We start from the raw sequence: 13,146 nt of genomic DNA on the forward strand, positions 1-13,146 counted from the left end.
CTCAAAAAGCAGATAAACCTCCCATTTCAGATAAGATGGACACTATCGCCAGAAGTTAATGGAATCCCGTCCTCCACTTGAGGGCGCATTTCAACTAGAGCGAATCTACATGCGTTTTCTGCAGGCAGATTCGCATAGCTAATAACAGTCAATGGGCCGGTTTCCACTAACCCAAAAATCTACATGCAAATTCGTTTGTGTTTTACGCAACAGAATCGCACCGCACTAGTGGAAACGTAGGATGAAGATTCTATATAGTGATGTAAGCCTGTTATGTAGGCAAGGTTTTCTATAGGTGGGGCAGTGATCTGCAAAATAAGTAGTAAATTAACACTAGCTGGGTATAAACACAAAAAAAAACCAAGTGATGTCAAAGGAAAAAGTAAGAATAGAAACCAACAGTTTTCATTTTTTTCATATATCACATTTCTGTTAAATGGGAGTATAAAGCAAATCTAAAAACAGAACAAACAACTTACCTTCCCGTTCCACCGCTGGCTCCCCCGTCAGTCTCCAACTGATGGGTCAGAGACTGCTCACTTCTGCAGCAGGTTTCTGAAGTCTTCGGGAACCCAAGTGCACATTCTTCCGCATGCGCAGTACGGGGCCGCCTGTCTTCATGCGCACTCGGACTCCAGAAGATTTCCGCAGCGTGAGATTTGAACGGAGGAGCCTGCGGGGGGAACGAGGGGGACCAGGAAGGCTCTATGGGACTCAGAGCCTTCCATTTCCTTTGGTGAGCATCTTTTTCCTTGATTCGCATCAGACTCGCTTTAAATCTGACAGTTAACAGGTACGCTAAATAATTTCTTACAGGATGATTTATTTTATGGTTTTCAGTTAATATGGAGTTCCATCCCACTTTTAAGGCATTGTTGTGGACACGTATGTGCCCAACAGGCACCAATATACTATATAGTACAAACATGGTATACAGCATAGTCAAAAATAAAAAACCCAAAGAATCCAAGTGCCAGTCTGGAACGTGCTGAACACATCTGACTTTTTATATTGACTTTTCTATTAACTCTTGGTTTATCAAACTTATTCACCGTGTAAACTCCATCTGACCCTACTATAAAATCAGAGCGTTAGTGCCGACTGGTTCAGCCCTGCTCTGTATTGCAGTCACGTTCTTCCCAAGTGTTGTGGGTGTGCAGACAACTCGCATCCCATGCTGGGGAGCACCTCCAAGCTAGAACTGTGTCATTGTACCCATTAATCGTGTTGTCTACAGCCTAGGTTCTCAACATGTGGTACGTGTACCCCAGGGGGTACTTCTGATGATTCCAGGGGGTACTCGGGCTTGAAAAACTTAACCAAGAACAACAAATTTAGAGTTTTAGAAAAGGATAAATCTTATTTAAACAACACCAAATTAGTGTTTTAGCTAATTAAAAGCAATTGTAAATGCTTAGAAATTGTTTAGAACCAATTATGTACTATGATTAAATATATATTTCTCAAGGGGTACTTGGAATAATGTTTACTATGCTAGGGGGTACTTTGCAAGTACAGGGTTTGAAAAGGGGTACATACCAATAAAATGTTGAGAAACACTGGTCTACAGCATTAAAAAGTATAGAATTCCTGGGGGGGGGGGGGCCTTTTCAGTCGCTTGTACGGGCCAATTTTGGAGCAATATCACCATTATTAAAAAAAAAAAAAAACATGCAGATCGCAATCGCTAGCATCAAGTTTAAAATCTAGAGTAACACTGGAAAAATGGATTTGAAATGGCCAGTGGGCTCCAGCACTTAGCTGAACTTGCCAGTTTTCTGTTCCAGTATGGAATCTGACGAACCCAAATTAGTAGCATCTGCACCAGATCAAATACAAAGCTGCATGCAAATGACAACAGAGTTTGCATCATTTTACGAAACTGGTATCTGTCATATACTGGCTAGGGATGGTCACATGACAAAACTGAAGAACCTTACAGAGTATGGGGGAGGGCGTACAAATTGCTGGGAATGGCAGCCAGGTTTACAGGGGGCAGAATAGGCTCATCTTTTAAATCATTTTAAGACACACCAGGGATGTGTATAATGGGTGTATTTATACTTACCTGGGGCTTCCTCCAGCCACACAGTCCACAAGGATAGAGCGGCCGGCAAGGGAGCCCCATGCACCTCATGGGGCTGGAGGAAGCACCAAGTATAAATACACAAGTTATGTACATTTCTGGTACACAGCTGTTCACATTTTTCCCATAACAGGCCAGACTATCGGGCAACAGCCCAGGCTCCATTCCTCTATCAGCGGCGCTGGACTTACTGGTACTGCATGGTCTCCATCTGGTTCCTCCAGTTAATGATCTCCAGTGACTGGGAGTCCAGGCCTCTGACGCAGACCTTGTCCTCGTTCTTCTCCATGTATGGCCTCAGACGCACCGCCACTCGCACGCGGGCCGTGGACGCCTTCTTGCCGTGACCATCCAGCATACTCACTCTCTTCGCCATGATTCTGATTGAACTATAAAAGAAATGCAGAGAGAGTGAGGAATGCACAACTTCCAGCACCCAGGAGGAGTCCCCCTTTACACCACAAACTGTGCAGCTGTTGTGAAATCATGCACATATTTAACGACTTCACAACTGAGGGGCTTTACCCCTTCAGCATCCGAGCAATTTTCCTTTCAGCGCTCCTTCCATTCGCCTATAACTTTATCATTACTTATCACAATGAAATGAACTACAGTAGATCTTGTTTTTTTCGCCACCAATTAGGTCTTTAGGTGGGACATTATGCCAAGAATTATTTTATTCTAAAGGTGTTTCAATGGGACAATAGAAAAAAAAAAATTGGGGAAAAATATCATTTTTCAATTTAAATAATGCATGCTAACGTTATTAAAATCCCATGTAAATTTGCCCATTTGTCCTGGTTAGTACACCGTTTAAAGAGACTCTGAAGCGAGAATAAATCTCGCTTCAGAGCTCATAGTTAGCTATCACGTGGCTAAACGGGGGTCCCTTCACCCCCAAGCCCACCCCCGCAAGACTTGGTCGCAAAGTTGGTTGTGAAATCTCTTCCTGGAGGCAGGGCTAACGGCTGCAGCCCTGCCTCTAGTCGCGTCTATCAGACGCGCATCGCCGCCTCTCCCCCGACCCTCTCAGTGAAGGAAGACAGGGGCGGGGGAGAGGCGGAGGTACGCGTCTGATAGAAGCGCATGAGGCAGGGCTGTGGCGGTTAGCCCTGCCTCAATGCGGAAGCGCTCCCCGGCTGCACGGAGGGGATTTGGGGGTGAAGGGACCCCCGTTAAGCCGCGGGATAGCGGCGTTTTAGCTATCTATGAGGTCTGAAGCGAGATTTATTCTCGCTTCAGACTCTCTTCAACTTATATCCCTATCACAATGTTTGGCGCCAATATTTTATTTGGAAATAAAGGTGTATTTGTATATAAAAAATGCTTTAGACTGTAGTTTTATTTGGCCACAGTAATTTTTTGTGATCGATCCTGTAAGCGTAGTAAAGGTAGCCATAAACTGGTCGATTTGCCATCAGATCCGACCAACAGATAGATCCCTCTCTGATCAGAGAGGGATCATATGGCTGCCTTTACTGCAAACAGATTGTGATCGGTTTCATGCTGATATTGATTCACAATCTGTGAAGCTGCCCCGCGCAAATGCCCCACCCCCCGCATACATTACCTGCTCCGTCCGGCGCGTGTCCCCCGGTCTCCGCTGTCTACTGCTCTGTGTTCGGCTCCTCCAGCTTCACTGGCCTTTCTGCCAGGGAAGTTTAAACAGTAGAGCGCGCTCTACTGTTTAAACTTCCTGCCGGGACAGGAAGTTCAGTGAAGCTGGAGGAGCCGAACACAGAGGTAGACAGCGGAGACCGGGGGACACGCGCCGGCCGGAGCAGGTAATGTATTGCCGCTAGCGTCGGTCATTCGAACGCCGCTATCGACACACTCCCGACCCGCCGGCGATCGAGCGAAATCTTCCTCACAGATCGACGGGAACGATTTTGGACGGAAATCGATAGTTCTGTCAGCGTTTGCCCAACGATTTCACAGCAGATTTGATCACAGTGATCGAATCTGCTGTATATCGGGGGGGGGGGGGGGAATCATTAAGTGTATGGGCCCCTTTAGTAGGTTTGTTTACAGGAAGTGCAGTGAGGATGGGATTTTTTTTTTTCTTAATACAATAATTGCGCAGCTTCTCATGGAAATAGCCGATCATTGCTGGGGGGCTTAGATCAACGAAACGAGAACTGTTATTCCCGTTCATGGATCTCTGGGCGAGGGGACAGCGGCATGCACGAGCGTATATCTACGCCCCGGGCAGGGAAATCAGTTAAAAGGGGCGTTGATATACTGTACCCCAGCAGCGAAGTGGTTAAAGTGCAGCTGAACTGAGAGGGATATGGATGCTTCCTGTTAAACAATACCAGTTGCCTGGCAGTCCTGCTGATCTTTTGCTGCAGTAGTGGCTGAATCTCACACCTGAAACAAGCATGCAGCTAATCCAGTCTGACTTCAGTCAGAGCACCTGATCTGCATGCTTGTTCAGGGGCTGTAGCTAAAAGTATTAGAGACATAGGATCAACAAGAGAGTCAGGCAACTGGGATTTTGAAAGGAAAAATCCATATCCTCAGTTAAGGTTCCTTTTAATAAGTGTGATAAAACTGACATAACATTCAATAAAGATGTTTTTTCCTGATTTATATTACCCATACAGTTACCATATTTGCTTTTGTGCACAAGTAATATTGACTTGCTACATATTCCCATAGCACAGTTTATCTGCTCTGAAAGCTGCCATTGCATGACTGTTGTATTTATATATGAAAATTATCTAGTGATCACTTCTCAGCTCTTTCTGCTTCTCAGCTCAGTTTCGGCAGCTTGCTTATGTTTACTAAATGTATCTTAATGGAATGTAAACAAAAGATAATATCACCTCTTCGGATGCGGTCAGAAGCTGCCCACTGAAGCAAGGAGCTTTCCACTGAAGAACAAAGTACTGTGTTCAACTCTTTGAATGCGGTTTTACTACATTTTAATTTGTGGTAGTAGATTTCATTCTGCACGTCTTTTAGAGCAAAGCAGAAAACTGTTTGCATGCAAACAAAAGACCTTACAGAGAACTCATACACGTTTATGTGGAAAAGAAAAATAAACTTCAAGATTTAAGTTGCCAAGTGTTACTACTTAGCATAGCGTCATTATGTTTTGCAGAGTGATGGCTTTGAATATTTTGCTCAGTAGCTTCTGCATATGGCGATACACAAGACAGGTATTTTCACAAGGCCTGGGTAAACCAAGATTACACCTACAAAGCATCAAAACGTTAGGCATATGGTAGAGAAGGGAGCACTCACCTGTGTAAGGACACAGCTCCAATTGGCGGCACCCTCCGCGATTTAATAGGACACCTGCAAAGCAAGCACAAGACAAGGGCTCAGACCTAACAATACACAAAACAAAAAGCTGATTCACACATCTGTCCGTACAAATTATAATGTGCCAAACCTACAGAACCTTAAAGAGAATCTGTACTCTAAAATTCTTACAATAGCATACCATTCTCTTCCTTATGTTGTTCTGTGCCCCTCTGTGCTGTTTCTGCCACTCCCTGCTGCAATCCTGGCTTGTAATGAATAGTTTTAGGCAGTGTTTACAAACAAAAGACTGGCTTCTAACCAGAGTATCATAGGCTGAGAACTAGCTTACTGTGTGACTCATGCAGAGCTTGGAGGGTGTGTGTAAAGCTTCTGCCAATGACAAGCAGTGCTGCACATTCCACACATTCCAGCCTCAGCCCGACAGACACGACAGAGGAAATGAGATAAGATTTATTACAGAGACAGTGCAAGTAGGAAAGGCTGCAGTAAGACAGACCACATTAGAACAGTAATAGGAACTTATAGGACAGAAAAAATAAGGCTCAAAATTTTGTTACAGAGTCTCTTTAAAGAGGAGCCGTCAGCCATAAGATCTGAGAAAAAAAAACATATAAAAGTGCATAAATATTTGCTCTACTTACACTTCTATGTATTGCACTGTTCACATTTTGTTTTTAGTGTTTTTTTCTACAGAAAAAAAAATCCTTAGCTTTTTCCATTCTCAGTGTTGCTATTTTGAAGCCAATCCTGATAGTCATTAGGCTGCATTAGTTAAGTCTGAGGGGAAGTAGAGATGCAAAGAAGGACAACCCAGCATGCCCTGCAACTTCCTTTTTGTGTACCAAATTGTGTGTACCAAGTAAGAGTCAGGTAAACTGGGGAATGATCATTTATCAACAAGAAGAGTAATAGCGATTTTAACTTTTGGATTGCCTGTTAGCATCCTTCTTACTTGTTTACTAGATAAAAATAAAGAATTGATTTTTTATTTTATGCCTGACAATTACACTTATCTCATTTCTCACTTATATGCATCAGAGGAACAAGGGAGCCGCTGTCCTGCGTTAGGCAAGCGGTTAAACACCACGTACCTGGCTATCCTGGTGATCCCCTGCCTCTGATAGTTTTAGCCACAGACCATGAACAACCATGCAGCAGATCAGGTGTTTAACATTGTCAGATCTGACAAGATTAGCTGCATGCTTGTTTCTGGTGTAATTCAGACACTACTGCAGCCAAATAGACCAGCAGGGCTGCCAGGCAAATGATATTGCTTAAAAAGTTAATGTGGCAGCCTCCATATTCTTCTCACTTTAGTTGTCCTTTAAGTTCAGGTTAAAAAAAAAAAAATTATATAGATTAGATCCACTTACCTGGGGCTTATCCAGCCCGTGGCAGCAGTCCTGTGCCCGACGTCAGCCGACTTCATCAGGACGGTACTGCGCAGGCACAGAACTACTGCGCAGTACAGACCTGATGACGTCAGCAGGACCATGTGACCTGCGCCGTGGAGCGCAGAAGAGGCCGACCCGGAACCAGACCTGGCAAGGTCGGGGTTCTGCAGCAGAGAAGACCGGGAGCCTCCGGAGCTGCGGTGAGGGCACAGGATGGCTGTCACGGGCTGGAGGAAGTCCCAGGTAATTGGATTTTTCCCCCCTCCTAGGAGGTTTCCTTTAAGTAAACACACTGGATTAAAGGACAACTGAAACGAGAGGAATATGGAGGCTGCCATATTAATTTTCTACTAAATAATACCAGTTGCCTGCAGGGCTGTGGAGTCGGTCCAAAAATCCACCGACTCAGACGTTTAGGATTCCACCGACTCCGCCTCCCCTAATTTGCATATTACAATTTTGTTGATTAAAAGTATGTAACATGAAATTCGTCTCATAACTGCCAACGCTTAGGAATTTTACAAGACAACTGAAGTGAGAAGGATATGTAGACTACTATATTTATTCCCTTTAGACTAAAACTAGTCCTTGGTAAGAGTACTTGTAAAAGGTACAAACCGGAACAAAGACCATCTATCAGGCCCTAGGCAATGTAAGTGTGGGTACATGTAAGAATGATGTGCAGGTACTCTGCAGGGGAATGAGGAGATTGTAAACAGACAACACCTCTGTGTTCAATGTGCACAGCATTCTCAGTGGATTCCCTGCAGCTCTGTGGGGAGTGCATATGTAGAGTATAGTACTACTGTGTAACAAAGTAAACCTGAGACAGATGAAATTAAAGTTTTATACATACCTGGGGTAACCTCCAGCCCCCTTCAGGCTAATCAGTCCCTCGTTGTCCTCCTCCACCACCTGGATCTTCTGCTATGAGTCCAGGTACTTGAGCCAGTCAGGCGTAGTGCGCATGCACACACTCCGCCGCCAGGAGCATACTACACCTGTGCAACACTATTGCGCAGGTGCAGAATGTTCCTGGCTGTGGGAGCGGCATGCGGCCGGATAGCGCTGACTGGCTGAATTACCGGGACTCATAGCAGAAGACCCGGGTGGTGGAGGACAGTGAGGGACTGATTAGCCTGAAGGGGGCTGGAGGAAGCCCCAGGTATGTATAAAAAAACTTTACTTTTCATCCGTCTCAGGTACCCTTTAATTTGTAGTCACCAAACCAAATTTTAATAACATATCAAATTATTTTATTTCATCAGCCAAGGGAGTGCATACATTTGCATAAATCAGCATCAATGCAGAATTATTTCCATCTTGTTGACCATCTCTATTAGTGACACAGCTACACATCAGGCTTTATTCTTACAGCATAGATGTTATTTAGTATATATGTTACGGCCAGAACCCGAAGTTTGGCCACTTCTAGTTCTGGCCGGCCACTTCGGGTTCTGGCCGGCCAATTTGCGAAGTGGCCGCTGCGCTGCGGCCAATGTTAGAAATGGATTGTTTACTCTGATATTAATGTATCTTCTGGCCGCAGCGCAGCGGCCAAACGTATAACCACTTAGTTAATTTGTTGCAATTAAGCCGGCGGCAATGTAACAATTCAAGCCGCCGGCTTTTTATCTGCCTCTCTCTCTCCTCTTATGGCCAGCCGGCGGGGGACATGCGAGTCCCCCAGAGTCGTTCGTCGCGGCAGCAGAGCGGGGAGGCTGCAGACATTGCTTCTGCCAGCACCCGCTCTGCAAGAACGGCAGGCTTCCCTGCCGCGACGAACGACTCCGGGGGGACACTCGTGTCCCCGCCGGCTGCCCATAGGAGAGCGAGAGAGGCAGGGGGGGGGGGCTGGAGAGAGAGGCAGAGAAAAAGCCGGCGGCTTGAATTGTTACATTGCCGCCGGCTTAATTGCAACAAATTAATACGTTTGGCCGCTGCGCTGTGGCCAGAAGATACATTAATATCAGAGTAAACAATCCATTTCTAACATTGGCCGCAGCGCCACAGCCACTTCGCAAATTGGCCGGCCAGAACCCGAAGTGGCCGGCCAGAACTAGAAGTGGCCAAACTTCGGGTTCTGGCCGTAACATATATAAGAGATTCCTGTGTACACATCATATATACAGTCACAATCAGATATGTATATCTGACCTTAAAAATACGTGGACTGCTTTATTGAAGCAGCACAAGTAACTAATTTTGATTGGTTTATTTCATTTTTGTATACTAAGCACAGCTATTACTGTATATATACACATTATTTTTAATGACTATTATCTGAGAAATAGAACATTTTATCATATTTTCTATTTTAATTACAGTTACAAATTCATTAGGAGTCGGTGCATTTTTTCCCGACTCCGACTCCAGGCACCCAAAATTGCCCGACTCCACAGCCCTGGTTGCCTGGCAGTCCTGCTTATCTGTTTGGCTGCAGCAGTGTCTAAATCACACACCTTAAACAAGCATGCAGCTAATCTCGTCAGCTCTGACCATAATGTCAGAAACGTCTGATCTGCTGCATGCTTGTTCAGGGGTTATGGCTAAACGTATTAGAGGCAGAGGATCAGCAGGATAGCCAGGCAACTGGTATTGCTTAAAAGGAAATAGGTCAGCCTCCATATACCTCTCACTTCAGTTGTCCTTTAAACTCTACAGAGGCAGCCACTGAAAAGCATGCTACATAGATTGTGAGCTTTGCTAGTTTCTGAGCCATCATGAAATCTGATTCTGTGGACCAGATTTATCATTTCTGCCTGTGTTTGTATGTAAACCAGCTATAGCGGTGTTCTGATGCTGGAATCAACTCAGAACTACAGAAAACCCCCCACCCCTAAAGATCCAACATGCAGGACTTTCAATGATGCCTTCAAAAAGAAGCAACAAAACACAAATATAGACAGGTAGGGGGAGAGAGAGAGAGGACACAGCTATCAGTACATTGAAATGGTACAATACCGTGAAAGTTTATAGACAGGTGGGCCATACCTAGGGATTTTTACTTATTTTTTTATGAAGTTTAGTGTGCCATAAATAGCAACAATCAGGGATCATCAATACGGTATAAAAGACATCACATCAGATGTACGTTTCATAGAATACATATGTGTGGATTCACAGAGCAGCGATAACGTGGAAATACAACAGCAGCATTCAGACAGGTAAGTCAATTGCAGACAGGGCTGTGGAGTCTGAGTAATTTTTGGGTACCTGGAGTCGGAAAAAAAAAAACAATGCACTGACTCCTAATGAATTTAAACGAATTAAAATAGAAAATATGATAAAATGTTCTATTTCTCAGATATTTAAGCAAAGAAAAAACAAGCACGTATATTTATGCAAAAAGGAAAAGAAAAAAAAAAAAAAAAAAAAGTGGCTATAAAAAAATCTGTATATATGGGGGGCAAGGTTATAGACCTGATACAATAGCTAAAGAACCAAAAAGAAAAAAAGGCAACCCCACTATCTAGAGTTTGTTAGAATGGAGCCATATCAATCCCTGCCATGTACTGATGAGGGCCAAAAGCCCGAAACAGGCCGTCTACGTGTGGGGTTGATGTGGCTGTGTAATATTTTTTTTTTGGTTTAACACAAAATTTTATTAAGTGAATTCACAAAGCATGAACAACTAAGTCAGAAGCAGTGAATAGTTATTATAAACATGTAGATATACAAATACCCGTATAGGATTCTATATGCAATGAACATCCTTAAAGAGTGTTATTAACATTGTAATATACAAGAGAGAGTGATATAAACTTGGAAGTAAGTAGAACTTAGAAGAGAGTCTAAGAAGAGAGATAATAAGAAAAATAAAAATAATAGAATTAGGAAGAGAAGGTCTATTTGTGTGGGTCTGTCTTTCCGTTTAGTAGTTGATGTCAAAGGTGTAACATCCTCAGGTCCCTGTTACCATTCCAATTTCCATTTCAATCATGGGGGCATATAATTCAAGAAGTATTTTTCCCATGGATCCCATATTTTATCATAGGTGGTTTCTGAGTCTCGTAATAGAGCTGTTAAGAACTCCATTAGCTTGGTCCATCTGATTTTAGCCATAATCTCAGGCATTGTAGGACAACAGGGACTGCGCCAATTGGAGGCTAGTGAGAGTCTGGTGGCCGTCAGGATGTGATTTATTAGTCTCACAGTATATTTTTTGATTTTAGGGATAGGTTTGCCTAATAACATGTATATAGGATCCATGGGGATGTGAATACCTGTTACTCTTAGGATCAGGACCTGAATATCTGTCCATAGAGATTGAATAGCTGGGCAAGACCAAAAGATATGTTCCAGGGAACCTATATGACCACACCCCCTCCAACAAGTGTTAGATACATCTTGATAAATCTTAGCTAATACTTCAGGGGTTCTATACCATCTGAATAGTATTTTATAGATATTTTCTTTCACTTGCGTGCACATAGAAGTGTGCTTAGCGTTTTCCCAGATAGAAGACCAGTCTTCCAAGCTTATGGTTTGGTTCAGAGTTTGTTCCCACTTTGTCATATATGGATGATTAGGTTTTGCGGTACCAGATTTATCAAGAAGCAAGGTATAAATTGCTGAAATAAGGCCTTTTTGATGTCCTTCATGCTCACACAAGCGTTCAAATGGGGTGTAAGTAGGTATGGGGTTAGTGTCCTTAGAGAGGGATTTCAGAAAATGATAAATTTGATTGTATTCCATAATAATCTTAGCTGTGAATCGTGTCTTCTCCTCTATTGTTTCTTTGGTTACAATTTTTCCTGTTCGTGTGTCAATCCAGCTGCTGAATGTAGTGTATTGAAGGGTGAACCATCTGCCCATAAAATCTTCTGTCATACCTGGAGTGAAGGCCGGGTTTCCTAGTATGGGGTATAGTGGGGATATGGGGGATCTGAGGTTGGCCGTTTTTGCGGTTGCCCGCCATATTTGTAGTGTGAATTTAATAGTAGGGAGTAAGTGAGTAGTAGGGATCTTAGGTGGGGTCTGGGGCCAGATTAGAGCAGGTAATGATATTGGGAAGATACTCATTGCTTCAATGAGGCCCCATTTAGTGAATGTTTTAAGAGTGGACCATTCGGAAAGTTGTCTTAGATGTGCCGCTTGATAGTATAATTTTAGGTTGGGTACTCCCAGACCTCCTTGTTCCCTGGATGCCATTAAAATCGTGGATTTGATTCTGGGTTTGGAGTTATTCCAAATAAATTTTAGGAAAGCACGCTGTAGTATTTTAAACTGTAAGGGTGGTACTTGTATGGGAAGGGTCTCAAACAGATATAATAATCGTGGCAATACATTCATTTTAAGGGAGTATATTCTGCCAATCCATGATATCTTATATGCCGTCCACTTATGTAGGTCTGAGAGTATAGATTGAATTAGAGACGGATAGTTTGCTTTATATAGTGTAGAGTAAGTTTGAGTCAGATGAATACCTAAGTATTTGATGGTGTGTGTCCTCCAATTGTAGTGAAAAGTGTTTTTTAAGGTTTCAAGTAGGTTTTGTGGAGTCTTAATAGGTAGTGCCTCCGTCTTTTCCTGATTAAGTTTAAAGCCTGAGATGGATTCAAAGTTCCGTAATATGGTGTGTAGGATAGGAAGTGTAGTGAGTGGTTGGGTCAAGGTTAACAGGATATCATCTGCGAAAAGCGAAATTTTATACTCTCGGGTTCCTTGCCTAATGCCCATAATATCTGGATTCTGTCGTATTGCACAAGCGAGTGGTTCTATACTAAGAGCGAATAATAGAGGGGAAAGGGGACATCCTTGGCGTGTACCATTGTGAATAGGGAAGGGTGTTGAGGACGCGAAGGGCAATTTTACTGAGGTGGATGGAGAAGAGTAGAGGAATCGTATTAGAGTTAGAAAAGGTCCGTTGAACCCCTGATGTTCCATAACTCTGAAGAGGAATGGCCATGATAATCTGTCAAAAGCCTTCTCTGCATCCAAACTTAGAAGCAGAGAAGGCTTCCCAGATCTATTCATTAGTTCTATCAAATTGACTACCTTCCTTGTATTGTCTCCTGCTTGGCGGCCTAATATGAAACCAACCTGGTCATTGTTAATTAGGAATGTGAGGATTGGGTTTAAGCGGTTAGCCAGGACTTTAGTGATTATCTTAAGATCCGCATTAAGAAGCGATATTGGTCGGTAGCTTTGTGGGAGTTGTGGGTCCTTCCCTTCTTTAGGGATCATGGTAATGAGGGAGCTTAGAAATGAGTTGGGAGCAATTTTCCCTTCCATAAGCGTATTGGCTAGGAGGGTCAAATAGGGGGCTAAAATGAATTTAAACTTTTTATAGTAAGAATATGGTAGACCGTCAGGGCCAGGGGCCTTAGAAGAAGGTAAGAATTTAATTACTTCTAGAATTTCTTCAGTAGTTATAGGGGAGTTTAGAAG

The 13,146-nt window shown here is 43.3% G+C and overlaps 2 protein-coding genes across 3 annotated transcripts in view; one reads left to right on the forward strand and one right to left on the reverse strand.

The window, feature by feature from the left end:
* The window catches only part of ALDOA (aldolase, fructose-bisphosphate A), a 445,177-nt gene that overhangs the window by 85,953 nt on the left and 346,078 nt on the right, over positions 1 to 13,146 (forward strand). The gene's annotated exons all lie outside the window — the stretch shown is intronic.
* The window catches only part of KIF22 (kinesin family member 22), a 63,728-nt gene that overhangs the window by 32,297 nt on the left and 18,285 nt on the right, over positions 1 to 13,146 (reverse strand). For both annotated transcript variants that reach the window (XR_011022644.1, XM_068243806.1), the window contains exons 2-3: positions 5,336 to 5,389; positions 2,278 to 2,475 (exon numbers count right to left, since the gene is read on the reverse strand). Coding sequence is in view for 1 of the 2 variants with exons in the window: in XM_068243806.1 (XP_068099907.1) it covers positions 2,278 to 2,462 (185 nt within the window). In the remaining variant the exon portion in view is untranslated. The remainder of the gene's footprint in view (positions 1 to 2,277; positions 2,476 to 5,335; positions 5,390 to 13,146) is intronic.

This window comes from Hyperolius riggenbachi, chromosome 7 (genome assembly GCF_040937935.1).
Source record: "Hyperolius riggenbachi isolate aHypRig1 chromosome 7, aHypRig1.pri, whole genome shotgun sequence".
NCBI lineage: Eukaryota > Metazoa > Chordata > Amphibia > Anura > Hyperoliidae > Hyperolius > Hyperolius riggenbachi.